We start from the raw sequence: 16,480 nt of genomic DNA on the forward strand, positions 1-16,480 counted from the left end.
ACACCTGTACCCTACTGATGGGGATGTAAAATGGTACAGCCACTTTGGAAAACAGTTTGGCAGTTTCTTTTTTTTTTAAAGATTTTATTTATTTATTTGAGAGAGAGAGAGAATGAGAGACAACACATGAGAGGGGGGAGGGTCAGAGGCAGAAGCAGACTCCCTGCCGAGAGGGGAGTCCGATGCGGGACTCGATCCAGGGACTCCAGGATCATGACCTGAGCCGAAGGCAGTTGCTTAACCAACTGAGCCACCCAGGCGCCCAGTTTGGCAGTTTCTTAAAATATCAAACATATACCCACTGTCTAGTCCACTCAAAATATAAGTTCATAGCAATTTTACTTGTAATAGTCCCCCCAAAACTTAATTGCCCATCACTGGGTGAACTGATAAACTATGGTATACTCATACAATGGAATACTACTCAGCAATAAAAGAATGCAATGAACTACTGATACATGCAACAAGATGTACGATCTTCAAAATAATCATGCTGAGTGAAAGCAGACAAAAAAAAAAGGGGGGGGTACATATTGTATGATTCTGCTTATACAAAATTCTAGGAAATGCAAACTAATCCATAATGAGAGCAGATCAGTGGTTGAGTGAAGGGCTGGAAGGAGCATGAGGAAACAGGGTGGTGGATATGTTCATTATCTTAATTGTGGCAAGGTTTTCACTGGTGTATACATAAGTCAAAATATATCAATTGTACACTTTAAATATGTGCAACCTATTATATATCAATTGTACCTGAGGAAAACTATGAAAAAATAGCAATAAAGCTTGGGAATTTTATTATTTTTATTTTTTTAAAGATTTTATTTGTGAGAGAGAGAGAGCACAAGCAGGGGGAGCGGCAGGCAGAGGGAGAAGCAGGCTCTCTGCTGAGCAGGGAGCCCAATGTGGGACTCGATCCCAGGGCCCTGGAATCATGACCTGAGTCAAAGGCAGATGCTTAACCAACTGAGCCACCCAGAGGTCCCAAAGCTTGGGAATTTTAATGGCAACAGGCCACAGAGTACTTGAAGATGCTACAAGACCATTAATTACATTGAAAATAGGACATTCAATGATGATTCAACAGAAGCTAAGAAAAAAGAAAAGAAAAAAAGGAATGCACAGCAATTACACTGCATCATGGAGAAGGTTAAAGGAATAAAGGGCCATCCACAGAGTAAGGAAGTATGGTAAAGAGCAAGGCTTTAGAGGCAGATGTATCTGGGTTCAAATCCTAGCTCTCTCCCCACTAGCTGTGTGCCATTGGGCAAGATATCTAATTCTTCTACGTCTATCTCCTCATCTGCAATACAGTCAGAATCATTGTGATCGTTATTTTTTTTTTAAGATTTTATTTGTCAGAGAGAGAGAGGCAGACAGAGGGAGAAGCAGGCTCCCCACTGAGCAGGGAGCCCGATTCAGGACTCCATCCCAGACTCTAGGATCATGACCTGAGCCAAAGGCAGACACTTAACTGACTGAGCCACCCAAGTGTCCCTTGTGATCATTAATTGACATAATGTACGAATGTGCCTGAGCTAGTACCTGGTACAGAATAGATGCTTTATCTATGAACTCCCTCCTTTTAGTAGTATTTTAAGCTTAGTTGGTAGAATTAAACTACTTATCTTGAAGTTTGGATTAATATTTTTGAACATGTACTATGTATAAGGATTTATGTCAGGCACTTTACTTGTTATTATGGCTATGCAGAAAGTCAAAGAACTTCTCTTAGAAGTGAAATTCTCCACATCTTTTCAATGACCATCTTTTGGTCTCAGCTGTCCGTGAGACTGGTTCTTTCAATCTGTGGATACAAACTCAGCAGACATTATACTCAGTTTGATAACTCCCAGCACCTAGCAAAGGGTCTCATGAGCAGTGCAGGTTCAATATATGCCTGCTGAATTGAATTAAATTAATCCTACTGAAAATATGAAATGTCAGTTTCACTAATAGTGTGGGCTATTTGGGTATAGAGTTTAATTCAATAAAAAGACTACTGCCCATTTGGAAAAACTATAAATAGAGAAGTGCCTGAAGATTTTTGCAGGTGTATTCTATTATTTTCTACAGTTTACATTTATTTTATTACAAAAATCCACTGTTTCCTTTCTTTGGGATTAGTGCAAGCCCAAAACAGATTTTCATATTTCAAAAACAAAGCCCATTATACTGTGAGGACTATTAGGCATTAATGAGGCAGATGGAAACTAAACCACTATCCTGATGGTTAAAAATATTTAATTTCCTTGCCTTTCAAACACATTATTCAGCATGGTCTTCACAATGAGGGAAGTCAATTTATTTCTATGCAACTCTGCAAAATGCTCACACTCTTAGGGAGGCTGCACAACAAAGTGGATGTCAGGATGTCTGTGTATAATAGTTGGGGGAAATGGCTGGAGACAAGAAGTCATGTAAACACTGTCAGCTATAGTTTGAGAACGTAGGGGAAAATAATTCAAAGAACAGAAACCAATCTTAAACAAAGAACTATAAATCTCTGACCTAATTATTTTTTATTTTTAAGTTATCTCTATATCCAATGTGAGGCTCAAACTTACAACCCTGAGATCCAGAGTTGCACGCTCCACTGACTGAGCCAGCCAGGCACCCCTGACTTACTAATTCTACTTCTAAGAATCTATATTACAGAAAAAATCCCCTGTATGGAAAAAAGAAATATGTACACAAATATTTTTAGAGTATTATTTATTTAGAATATCTTTAAAGCAATCCAAATATTGAACCTATAAAAGAATAGTTAAGTGAATTATTGTATGCTTTCTTGATTGAATACTATGCAGACATTAAAAGGAAGATTACGGAGATCATCCAGCAAAATGGAATGTTAGATGGAAAAATATACAAAATTAACATTATTAAGATAAATATATTTTAAAAAAAGAATACTAGGGTGCCTGGGTGGCTCAGTTGGTTAAGCATCTGCCTTCGGCTCAGGTCATGATCCTGGGGTCCTGGGATCGGCCCTTTTCGGGCTCCCTACTAAGTGGGGAACCTGCTTCTCCTTCTCCCTCAGCTCCCCCCCACACCCTGCTCACTCTCTCTCTCTCAAATAAATGAAAAATAAAATCTTAAACAAAAAAAAAGAATAATAGAAAGAGGATGGAATTACATCAAGTTGCTGACAGTGGCATTAATAAGAATGGAGCTTTTGGTCATTTTCTTCTCCACTGAACTTTCTAATCTTTTTTGTAATTTAGTTATAAAACTTTTTCTATTCTAAAATCAATACAATTTCAAAATTAGGTTGTAAACTGGGTATGGGCTTTTGAGTAAGAGAAGAAAGGAAAATAAGAGAAGGGACGAATGATGGACAGAAAGGCTGACTGGGCTACTGGTAGCAATCTAACCACAGGCGGTTATGTATAAGCTCTAGTTAACCATCAATTGAATAACTGTATTAGCAGACTGCTCTTCTTTTAGAAAATGTTGCTATATTCTGTGATTCTTTTTCTCTTTTTCTTCCGAATCCTATATTCTATACTAGAGCATAATACAGAAGGCAAAGAGTTAATATCCAACTAAGTTTAGTTTCTTCCTTATTCTATAAGGTAAATAGACTGTATGTTTTTAGCACATTTATCTTCTAACAAGGCCCTTTACACTGTTAATGTCTAACACTAGAATTAACCATGTTTTCCAGATGGAAGGGAACTCTAAACTTGATGACTAATGCTTTCGTTGGCACCTACAATGGAATAATTTGGTCCCCAGATGTGTATTTCTGCTGCATGCTCCTAGCTAGCTAGCTGCCAGTGTGAGGAGATACAAACTCCACTAAATTATTTCAGTGCTGTCATTTAAAAGCAGGTTAAATAAATACTGGGACTTCATTAAGCTATTTTGTGCCTACATCTAAGCCTCTCCTCCTTATCCGTGGGGAATACGTTCCAAGACCCCCTGTGGATGTTTGAAACCACAGTACCAAACTCTGTAATAGACTATGTTTTTTCCTACACATACATACCTATGCTACAGTTTAATGTATAAATTAGGCCCAGTAAGAGATAAATAACCAACTAATAATAAAATATAACAATTACAACAATATACTGTAATAAACGTTACGTGAATGTGGGTCTCTCTCTCTCTCAAAATATCTTATTGTACTATATTCACCCTTCTTGTGATGATGTAAGATGATAAAATGCCTACGTGATGAGATGAAGTGAGGAGAATGATGTAGGCACTGCAGCATTAAGCTACTACTGACCTTCTGACACTAAGTCAGAAGGAGGATCATCTGCTTCCAGATAGCTGCTTCCATGGTTGACCATAGTAACTGAAACCAGGAAAAGTGACACCATGAATAAGAGGGGCATTACTGTATTGTTAGTAGAGCTTCCACAAAATACATCCTTCAGCTGAACACGGGATGACACAGGCTCCGTAATACTGAGTAGAGGGAAGGAAAGAGTGGGAAGGGATTGTGAAATGCTCCCTTCACAGAGGATATGATGTTCCTAGATGAGCTGATATCTTTGGACAGTTCTCAACACGTACTATCAGAACGTACTACTCATTGACATACTGTACTAGGCATATCTCCTTCGTTTCCTTTCTTCACACTCAGAAGCCCTTCTTTATCTCCGGTTGAAATTCTTCAAGGACTATTCAACTATCATTTCCTTCATGGGGCAAACATCTTTCCTATTTTTCTATTTGGTATTGAGTTTTTTTGAGAGCATTTCACAAAATCATAAAATTTTGGAATTGGAGGGGATCTTAGAATCATTTACCTTAACTTTCTCTCTGAAACCCAGAGAGAAGTGACTTTCTTCCCAAGGTATTGATGAGTTAGGAGGAAGCAATTTCAGGTCTGGCACAGAGCAGCCCAGTCACACACTGCCACGTATCACTAAGATCTATAAAGGTCTGTCTGCTCTACCAGCTATGCTCTTCAAGGAGAGAGATCAAGTCCTGCTCATTTCCAATATGCACGGGACGTAGGCACATACCGAGGGGATAAATGCCTGCCCAGTTGATTTAGTTAGAACAGGTACTAATCCAAGGGAAATCGTGTATCTGACTGGTTGCCAACAGTGCCACTGAAGAAGCTGAAAGTAAGTTTGTGCCTCGAATCTGCTGTCATCCTAAATTCTGTACAACAAAATAACCTCAAGTAGATGGGAATTGTGACATTCAAAAGATGCATTGGAAGGAGATATTCCATGATACGGAGCAACTCTGTTGTACTGAAAATGGGGCAAGCTCTTCTAACCCCAAAGTCAAGTGGGTGATGTGTGCCTACTTTCCCTAGCTGGATAACCATTAATAATGAAATAAAAATAAACTTTCAATAGACTGCTTTTCCTTAAAATGCACACCCACACAATCTTTTTTAAATGTGCAAGTGTATTCCCATTAGAAAATCAGAATGCTATGTGAAAAAATTGACAAAACTTTCAGGAATGTTCTTAAACTTTAGCCAATTTCTCTAGCAAGGATGCCTTTTATCTGAAGGACACAACCACCGAAGAGGCACTATGGATACAGTAGGAAGTTGAGAGATTAAAGTTTTAGCTTTTAGTTTGCCACTATTCCATCTGTTCGTCCATCCATTCTTTCATTTCATCCCTCAACAGATATTTATTGAGTACCTACTATGTGCCAGGCACTTGGCTGTGCTGAGCAGTGAATCAGGCAGACATGGAAATTACATTCCAGAGAGGAAGACAGACAAAGAAAACAAAGAAGACAAGTACAGACTGTAATAAATGCCATGAGGAAATAAAGAGGATGAGAGAGAGAGTAATGGATGGGGAGGCAGCAGCAGGAACTACTTTGTCTGACCACCTAGAAATCATATATCCACTTAGGTAATAACAGGCAAACCACTGAACTTTTCTGGCATTCAGATCTCCAACATGAAAAACTGAGATGGAACTGGATGACATCAGAGTGGGAAGAGCCCTGGACTTGGAGAAAGAAAACACTGGCTTGAGCTCTGGCCTCGTTTGTCACACCATCCCTGCCCTATGTCTCTGATGAAACATACAGCAAGCAGAGCGCAAAGCCCTTGTGAATCAATCAGGTTAAACAAGCCACAGACTAAAAGTGCTCCTTTCCCTTCTTTGAGACTGTTTATGATCTTTGCATGTTTGTTTTCATTTGTACTACAGAAGACCTCTGAGCACTTCAGAAACACTAGATTAAAATTTTTATTCTGCTACTTCCGGACAAGAAGCATATCTACTTCATGAATGGGATAACGAGTTTGTTAAAGTGGCATGAATAAACCAACAAGTGATAATATGTTCTTTACTGCACATTTAAAAAAAAAAAAAAAAGCATGACTTTTTTCCTTTGCTGCACCAAGTTTAACTCAACTAGTGATAGGCTAAAGAAAAGAAACCAAACTGCTAGCAAAACCATTATTTTTTCTTTTAAATTTTGGCTATTTTCAGGTTTGGCTACATAGTCAGAGAATGGCATCCTTCAATGAAAGTCTGCCCATCACAGCCAAGAAGAGAAACCCTACCGAGTGTAAAGTGCCATTATTGGTCACTGCAGGAAGGCGAGCCCATCGTTCATTTTCCAGTTCTTCCATTACTTGATTCATTGCACTCTTCAGCCACGTGTCCACAGAAACACCTATCTGCTTTAGCAGGTCCAGCCGGGCTTCAGCTTTCAACTTAATTATCTAAGAAAACCAAGAAAATGGTCAGAAATCGTGGATTACTTCATCAAAAACTAATGATGTATTATATGGTGACTAACATAACATAATAAAATAAAATTTAAAAAAATAAAAACAAAAAAAAAAATAAAAAAAATAAATCTTAATTTGAGCCTAAATTAAAAAAAGAAAGAAAGAAATCAAGGCATTTTTTCCTCAAATCAATGTGTTTTTTAAAGTTATTTCTGATTTATTAATTAGAATAATCTTGATTATTCTTATTCACTGGCAATGCTACCTTGGCATAGATGTTAATTTTTCACTTGGAGAGAGGGGAGGAAACCCAGGAACAGAAATGAAGGCAAATGGCACACTTGCATTTTGACAAGATACATCAAACAGAACTTACGAACGGGAAGATACACCATGAAGTCTGCATTCTTCTCCTTTTAATAAGGCTATGCCTCAGAACATCCTAAAATCTAGCATGTTCCAGAGCCTTCTAACCCATCTCCCGGACTTACAAGTTTGCAAATGATCTCATCATGTCACTCCCCTGGTTAAAAACTTCCATGACTCCTGACTGAACAACATGGTAAAGATCTGAATTAAATTATGAGGTAGCTGTCAGGAATAGTTAAGAGACAGAAAATAAAAAGTTCCTAGTCTCCAAATTCCAGAAACGGAAAGACTGCTTGTTCTGCGACTCGTGTTCCAAGGCATGAGCAGGTAAGCACAGAAGCAGTCTACACCTGTCCCGATCCAGCAGTGTAGCCTCTGCAAGGTAGCCGGGCAGTGACAGCCTCACTCCAGCCATGACCACCGGTCAGGCTCCCGCCCCTGCTTCCCACAGTCCACCCATCTCTAGATAGCACAGCTGCACCCGTAAGACGTCTGCAGTTTTGAAAATCTGCCAGTCCCTGAAATCCATACTTTCCAAAACCCAATCTATTAGTTTTGTTTGGTCAGAGAGACTGTATTTATAAGTATGATTCTCTTTTGCTCAGCAAGTAGTAAATTCAGCTTCCTTGTTCCACATAATAGAGAGGTGGTCTCTTCCTTCAACATCTGAAGGTTCCACTAAGAAGATTTTGATTATTTGATAAATTTCAACCCTCACTTCATGGCCTTCTGTGGGACTTTACAAGTGTGCTCACTGAATCCTGCTGGAACGCAATTCCGACCACTGTCTGGATTCTCAGCTGCAGGAGTTGGTGTCAAAACTGATCTGAGCTATGCGGGCACCTGGTTGGCTCCGTTGGTAGAGCATGTGACTCTTAATCTCAGGGTTGTGAGTTCAAGCCTATGTTAGGCGTGGAGCTTAGAAAAAAATGACCTAAGCTCTGACTCGTTTCACTTGAGCTCTCATTACTGAATTTATTTTGCATTCCTAAGATTTTTAAGCATACAGATTTTTAAAAATGAGATAAAACTGGGGCGCCTGGGTGGCTTAATTGGTTAAGCATCTGACTTTGGATTTCGGTTTAGGTCATGATCTCAGGGTTGTGAGACTGAGCCCCACATTGGGTTCCGCATGCAGCGGGGGGGTCTGCTTGAAATTCTCTCCCTCTCTCCTGCTCGCCTGTTCTCTCTCTCAAATAAATATACAAAAAAATGAGATAAAATTCACATTACATAACATTACATAAACTTTGCCATCTTAATCATTTTAAAGTGTACAATTCAGTGGTTTTGGCTATCATACAGATCTTAGAGTTTTTAGCTTGGAGGTACACCATTTGGTAAATAGCCTTGCAAAAATCCGTTCATCCTTCTAGTAACTGTTTTGGTAATAGCTTTACTGAGATACAGCTTACATACACCATAAAATTCACCCATTTAAAGTGTACAGTTCAATGATACAGTATATTCACAGATATGTGCCACCATCACCACAATCAACTTTAGAACATTTTAATTACCTCCAAAAGAAACCTCATATTCTTTAACCATTGCTCCCTTACCCTTTATTCCAATTACTATTCTACTTTCTCTCTATATTAGATTGGCCTATTCTGAACATTTAATATAAACAGAACCATATAATATGTAGCCTTTTGTGTCTGGCTTCTTTCATTTAGCATAATGTTTTCAAGGTTCATCCATGGTGTAACATGTATCAGTACTTCCTATTTATGACCAAATAACATCGTATTGTATGGATATACCACACTTTATCCATTTGTCAGCTGACAGACCTTTGAGTTATTTCAATTTTTTGCCTAATATGAATAATGTTCCTTTAAACATTAGTGTACAAGTTCTTGTGTAAACATGCTTTCATTTCTCTTGGGTATATACTTAGTACTGAAATTGCTTGGTCATAAAATAATGCTATGTTTAACCATTTGGGAAAATGCCAGACTGTTTTCCAAAGTAGCTGCCTCATTTGACAATCCCACCAGCAGGGTAAGAGGGTTAACATTTCTCCACATCCTGAAAAATACTTGTTAAGTCTGCCTTTTTGATTCTAGCCATCCTAGTGGGTGTGAAGTAGTATCTCATTGTAGTATTGGTTTGTATTTCCTTAATGACTAAAGATGTGAAGCATCTTTTCATGTACTTATGGTCATCTGTGTATCTTCTCAGAGAAATGTCTGTCTATTCAGATCCTTTGCTCATTTTTAAAATGGGTTGTCTTTGTATTGTTCTTTTTATTTTGTCTTTGTCTTTATCGTAAGAGTTTTTCTGTATTCTAGATAAAAGTCTCTCACCAGGTACATGATTTGCAGATATGTTTTCCCATCCTGTGGGTTGTCTTTCACTTTCTTGATAGTATCTTTTGAAGCAAGAAAGTTTTTAATTTCAATAAAATCCAATTTATCTATTTTTTTCTTTTGTTGCTTGGGCTTTTGGTTTCATACCTAAGAAATTAATCCAACGTCACAAAGATTTACTCCTATGGTTTCTTTTGAGTGCTTTATAGCTTTTGCTGTTACATTTAGGTGTTTGATCATTTTAAGTTCATTTTTGTATATGGTATGAGGTAGGGGCCCAACTTCATCCTTTTGCATGTAATTATCCAATTGTCTCTGCACCATTCTAGTATGCATTTTGAATTAACAGAGGCAATAAAATGTTTTAGAAAAGAAGGGTGAATGAACAAACTTTCTTGGAAATCATAAACGTAAATCATTAACTGCAGAAGCAGAGAAACAAAAAAAAAGGAGAAAGAGTGAGATCAAGAGTGAGAAGGAATGAGAGAAATATCAATATATTCTATTTTTTCAGTACCAAGTAATTTCATTTTTATAAGATGTATTTTTGTCAGTATTTTACCAAACAACTGATGAACATGGCATTTGCAAACTTAGATTTTTAGATTGCAGCTTCAGAATAATCATAGCTATCTTTCCTTCAGAGTTCCAACTGTTTATATTTTATCAACTATTTAAAAGAAGAATTTTCCAGGGTTTTCAAATGAATTGTGATGATTTGCTGGTTGATTAAAATTTGCAAAGCAAAGGTTTCTGTAACTTGATTGCATCCCAGATACTACTTGACCAAATCATTTTAGAATTTGTAAAGAGCTTTTTAAAATGTTTTGAAAGCCCGATCTTTTAGAATACATAATCTTGGTGTATTAACAACATCAATTAACTGATCTTAATATAAAATTTAACATAAGCATATCCAAATATCAAGCCACAGCTGAGCTTATAAAACTTTTTGACAGTTATAAAGTCTGTAAATCCAATCTGGGCTTAGTTAATTTACCTTCAAAATACCATTTCTTTAAGGATAAGAACTGTGTCTGTTGCAACCCTACTGTTCAGGACAGTGCCTGGCATACATAGGAAATGAATAAAGGCAGATGATAGTATCTGCCACTCTAAATTACCTTTGGTATCTTAAAAAAACCATTCCAAACAACTTTTATCATATGTACTAGGAACTATATGACTATACTATTTCATTTAATCCACACAACAATTCTGGGGATGGATATCATAAACTCCATCTTATAGATGAGTAAAATGATTTAAAAAGGTCCTATCAATTTTGGTAAATTGTTATTGCCAATGATTCATGCCTCCTGCTATCCATGTAGTCCCCTCCCACATTGATTCTGGGCCTATCCATGTGATCTGCTTTGACGGACCATATGCAAATTTGATGCCAGCACAGATTTGATTAAGTACAATTAGGCCTGATTTCTGGGAATATGTCTCCACCATGTAAGGAAGCCTAGTTTAGCATATCTGAGGATGAAAGACCATTTGGAAAAAAGCCCCAGACCTCTAACAGACCCTCTGGATGAATGTAGTTCCTTGAGTAATCTCAGGAAAAACCTGCAAAAGAAATGCACAGTCAACACCCAGAATGGTGAGAGATAATAAACTGTTTTTGCCATAAAGTTGGGTACGTGTGTTTTAAGGCAGCTACAGATTATTGTGTTTAAATAATTTAATTTCCAAATATCTGGGGATTTTTCAGGTTATCTGTTATTGATTTTTAATTTAATTCTGATGGGTCAGAGAACATACTCTGAGTGACAGCAATAACTGACACTGGTTTACGGTCTAGTATATGGTCTTGCTGAACATTCTGTGTGTACTTTAAGAGAACAAGTACTCTACCCTTATGGGGTGGAGTGTTCTATAGATGCCGATTAGGTAATGCTGGTTGACAGTGCTGTTCAAGTCTTCTGTATCCTTGCTGACTTTCTAGCCCCTTGTTCTAATTACTGAAAGGAATGTTGAAATCTCTGACTACCATTGTAGACTTGCTATTTCTTCTTTTAGTTCTGTCAGTTTTTGCTTCATATATTAGTAGCTCTATTATTAGCTACATACACATCCAGAATTGTGTCTTCCTGATGGAGAAGATGATGACGACCTTATTTTTAATCATTATAAATTATCCCTTTTAATATTTCTTGTCTTGTAGTCTATTTTGTCTGATATTATTATAACCACTCCAATATTTTAATGGTTATTGTTACTCCCCATGGTGAGCAACAGCTAAAATTTTGGCTCAGTTATTTTGTCTTCCAGCTACTGTTTCCTGTCAAGCTCCTGGGAGTTTCTGCTCCAAAAATGTATTTAGGTTTGACTGAGGATTTGGAGGTTTACATATATGCAAACTTGAGGGTTCCTGACGTCCATCCTCAAGCCAGTAAGACCAAGGCTCTGTGCTTGAATTCTAGTCGTGCAGCCCCTTGCAGAGAGCTATTTAATGTAAATATCACCAAGTACAGTCCCTTTCTTTTAAGGGTCTATTTCTTTCTGTTTTTACATGGCTTGGATATCTTCCAGTTCTATTAAGTAATTATTTTAAATATTTTTACCTCAGGTTAATAACTGTTATCTAAAGGACGATTAGTCTAATATGAGCTAGTTCCTTATTACCAGAAGCAGAAACCACCCTTGTGGAGATAGTCTACATTCAAAATGAACTGCAAAGAAATTAAATTTTGCTCAGTAGTTTACCATTAATATTTCTACTCTAATTCTGAAACTTTAATATATTGCAGGATAAAACAAATAAAGTATTACGGTAATATTATTAGGAACCAAGATTTTCAATGTAAGAGAAAAAAGATAAATATAAAATCAAAGAAGTTCAACAAAATCCTTCTAATTTTAAATTTTAACTGGAAATATCAACATGAACTCATGATTTAAAAAAAATAATAAATTCCTAGCTCCAAAAACAAAGAAAGGGCCAAGACATAAATGACACCCATTACAATAAGCACCTTCACATTCTAGACCTTGGTGTCTAAATACTATCCTCTATTAAAAGAAATCAGAGCTCCTTGGAGAAATGGCTAATTCTAAGTCTGATCAGGGAAAATACAAGGCGAGTCTATGATAGCAAGCTTGTATGAGAAAGCAAGAAACTATTCAAAGACTAATGGCAATAATGTCAAAAAAGCCTAAATGGACTCTCAATGGACAAATTTAGACACTATGGGGCTTAAAAGAGGCCATCTGTAATGGAAAATACATTAACTTAATACAAATCCATAATAAATTGAGAATATATAAGGTGGGACTCCATGAGGAGAAGCAAAGGAAAAAATATCTACCACAGAGCTGTGAACTGAAAAATTCCCAGAGCTTATACAGGGCTGAGAGATATTACAGTTCTATCCAGCCAGATTGAAAAACCTTGTTGGATACTTATGGCGTAACAAGAAACTATAGAAAGGAAATGCATTGGTAATAGGGCTAAATTTGCCCTACTGGAAAGGCTATTCTAAACCAACCCAAACAAAGCTTAAAAACAAACCTCCAAAGGATCAAACTGATCTGCAAATGAATTGGCAGTTGGAACAAAACTCAACAGTCTTCAAAGAAGAAAGGAGAATCCAGACACTCAATAACCAAACACTCAAAATTTCTACTAGGTATTTGAAAAGCAGAAAAACACAAGCCATAACTAAAGGAAAAAATCGATTAAGAAAGAGAAACAGAAAACATAGATAGGATGGAACGAGCAGACAAGGACTTAAAGTCATTATTATAAATACACTTAAGGATTTAAAGGAAAACATGAAGATAAATAGGCGTGAACTGGGAATATAAAGAACCAAACAGAATTTATAGAGCTGAAACTGTAATATCTGAAATAAAAATTCACAGGATGCCCTTAACAGTAGATTACACACTACAGAAGAAAAGATCAGTGAACCTGATTACACAGTAGCTCATCAAACTGAACTTAAGACAAAAAGTAAGGCTGGATAAAAATGTGAGGTGTAATCTTTGCATGTGATTTACAGGACAATATCAAGTAATCTAATATTCAGTGTTGCTGAAGCTGAACTACCCTATGTGACAGCGAGCAGGTCAGTTGTTGCCTGGTCACAAGAGAATTTTGGGGGGATGACAGAAATATTTGATATCTTGATTGTGGTGGTGAATACTTAGGGAGATGCATTTCTCCAAGCTCACCAAACTGTTCACTTGAAATGGTTACATTTTATTGTTTGTATATTATACCTTGATAGAGCTGATTTTTAAAATTCCATGACAGCATAATGATACTTAAGTAAGAGAGAAAAATACCCAGCTGCCAATATTGGAGGTGACTAGTACTTGCTAGTTGCCAAGTACAAAAAAAGAAACTTTAAAAAGAGCTGGTAGCACCATCTAATTAAGTGACTACTACTAGCATCATTAATAGAGAGGCAACTTGATAAAAACATTCTGTGATGAAAAACATAGCATCTATCTATAAAGTATTCTTGCTTAAAATACTCATTCGAATCAGGCCTCTTGCTTTAACTTCTATATTACAGAATAGGAATAAACATACAAAGTCAATATTGTAAAATGTTAATTGTTGAATTTAGCATATTGAGAAATATATTTACTCATCTTTTAAATATGGTTGATATTTTTCACAATAAAAATGAAAGAAAGTGGTTAGTCAAAAGGTCTGCTGACATGTTACATGAGTACAGTGAAAACCTGCAATAACAGGCCCAGAGGTAATGTCAATCTGGATATAACATGACTGGAAATTCTGTTTTTATAGCAGGCTCATCCTTAGCATTTCCTTACATTTTATGCAAGTGAAATTTTTAGGTTTCTCCTATCGCATGCTGGCAAGGGGTATTAATTACCATTTTTTGAGTCACTGAGGTACAAGGATGACATAATTTTGAATTCCTGATGTACAATAGAAGCTTATAGGATGATAATTTAAGAGAAAATGTTATTTATGAAAATGTGTTTATATAGATAATAATTGATTTTTTTTGGTTTTGTTAATTCACTTTGTTAATGTACTTTGGCTTTCAAATGTACATTCAATTCAGATTAAAAAACTATAGTTAATATCTTAAAGAAAGAATCATATAGTCTATAGTTCCTTCTGCAGACCTCACACCAAATGTGAGTTACTAAAAATTTCTGGTTATCTTTGACTTCTTACATTAACTTTCTCCTCTTTGTGTCTCCTCACTGTCAAAAAAGAGAGAACTGCCCTCAACCCAAATAGAAGGAAAAATTTAAACATGCAAAGAATAATTGTGTTCTGAACAACATAAGTCATGTACAGCTTCCAAAAAGATGGTATTTAAAAATTCTTGGTCTCTTGGTAAGCTATTTTTAAAATAGGAAAGGTAAGTCAGATGAAGAATGTGTGTGTCTTTGTGACAAAAGGCACGTCAAAAAATTTAAATACATAAATACCAGGTTAAGAAGACTGTTACTAAAGTTTAACTTAAGCAGCTACTGCTCTGTTTCAATTCTTGAATTTGTCAGGGGCTGCAAACAGTACCACATCTAATACAAAGATTTTGTGACAATCGTAGAGATCATAATAATATAATAATAGTTTGTTCATAACTGTATGTATAGTATCCATCCGTATTTGGCACATGGCAGGTATTCATTAAGTATTTGTTAAACTAATCAATTAGTGAATTTGTGACACATTAACCAGCCAATACTTAATTAGTCACTATATAAACCCTATTCTTTGGAAAAGCACAGGCCATTTATATTTTTGATTTCTTATGTTGGAAAAAGTTTATTACTGAGCACCACAAAGGTTTTTATTCTAATCAGCAACACTGAATGGAAACACTATACAGAAAAGACTGGATAAAGTAGATTAACCAACAAAGGAGAGTAACATTCATGTTGGTAGGAGTTAAAAACCAAACATGAAGGAGATAATGGAACTTTAACCAGCTTTTTTCCTTTTGATTAGGTATTTATAGTAAAGTAAATAACTATTGAATGGAAAGAGAAAATCCAATACAAATGATGTAAAGGCAAAGGAAAGAAAAAAGGAATCTGCAGAAACTACTAATGTCAATTCTTCTGAAGGCTCTTGTGGTCGGTCAACTTTACCCAAAAATGTCATTATGACAATCTGGTTAAGTACTACCCCAATACTACACTCACATATTTGCCATCTAATTTTAGCTGGGTTATTCTTTATATCTGATAGGTGAAAATCAAGTGAGAGATCATTTTAAGATAGCAGTAGGACTAACTATATTTCATAGGTATTTAAAGCTGAGATAATGGATCCAGCATCATGGCTCTTAGCATATTCCATATTTTCGGTAAGAAAATTATCTTTGAGAATACAGACTTAAATACTGGTATTAAGAGAAATGAGACATTCCGTTGTGGGAATCTCACTTCATATTTTTAGCTTTAAGCTAACAAACACAGGGCTCTTTAGCACACTCATGGAAATAACATGTCATTCAGCCTAAATGCAGCCTTTGTGGGACTGATACCTACTGCTGCCACTACTGGGGGGTTTGGTGGAGCGATGATACCAGACAGTGACACCATGGAGGGAGCCTGGAAACGGAAAATACAAGAGAGAACACACCCTTCACAAAACTTCTGAGACTCGTCCTGTTCCACCAAGGCTCTGAAACTGGCTTCACTCTCCTGCTGGATGGAGAAACAAACAGCAGGAGAAACTCTCATACACAAGCCAGTGTCTCTCAGACCAGGCAGGGCCTGCCAACAGTACTTGGCCGATACACTAGGGTAGTGGTTTAGCCATGACCCTGAATTCAGAGTGGAAAATGGCTATTTATTGTACACACTGCCCTCTTCACTATGGAGGCCATGGATCATGTGCCAGGAACAAAGGCAAGTTGGGTTTACTAGGGTTTCTGTACACCAGGCAGATGGCAAGCCTTTCTGGTTCAGATCACTTCTGTGGGGTTGTGCCAAAAACATGCTCATACTCCCTATGTTTGCCTAAGCTGCCTCTCTTCTCACCACCCCCTCCCCCTCAACCAACCACTGAAACACTTCCTCAAAACCTCTAGAGTCCTGAGGGGATATATGAAAATCACTAGTTTAGATTAACCCTCAACCAATTGCAAGAACTCCTTGTAGAGAG

At 36.8% G+C, this 16,480-nt stretch overlaps 1 protein-coding gene across 3 annotated transcripts in view; it reads right to left on the reverse strand.

Moving 5' to 3' along the window:
• FCHSD2 (FCH and double SH3 domains 2) overlaps positions 1 to 16,480 on the reverse strand; it is a 303,487-nt gene that overhangs the window by 21,149 nt on the left and 265,858 nt on the right. For all 3 annotated transcript variants that reach the window (XM_078058511.1, XM_036119468.2, XM_036119470.2), the window contains one exon: positions 6,509 to 6,670. In XM_078058511.1, the coding sequence (XP_077914637.1) occupies positions 6,509 to 6,670 (162 nt within the window). The remainder of the gene's footprint in view (positions 1 to 6,508; positions 6,671 to 16,480) is intronic.

Source organism: Halichoerus grypus, chromosome 11, assembly GCF_964656455.1.
Source record: "Halichoerus grypus chromosome 11, mHalGry1.hap1.1, whole genome shotgun sequence".
NCBI classification, from domain to species: domain Eukaryota; kingdom Metazoa; phylum Chordata; class Mammalia; order Carnivora; family Phocidae; genus Halichoerus; species Halichoerus grypus.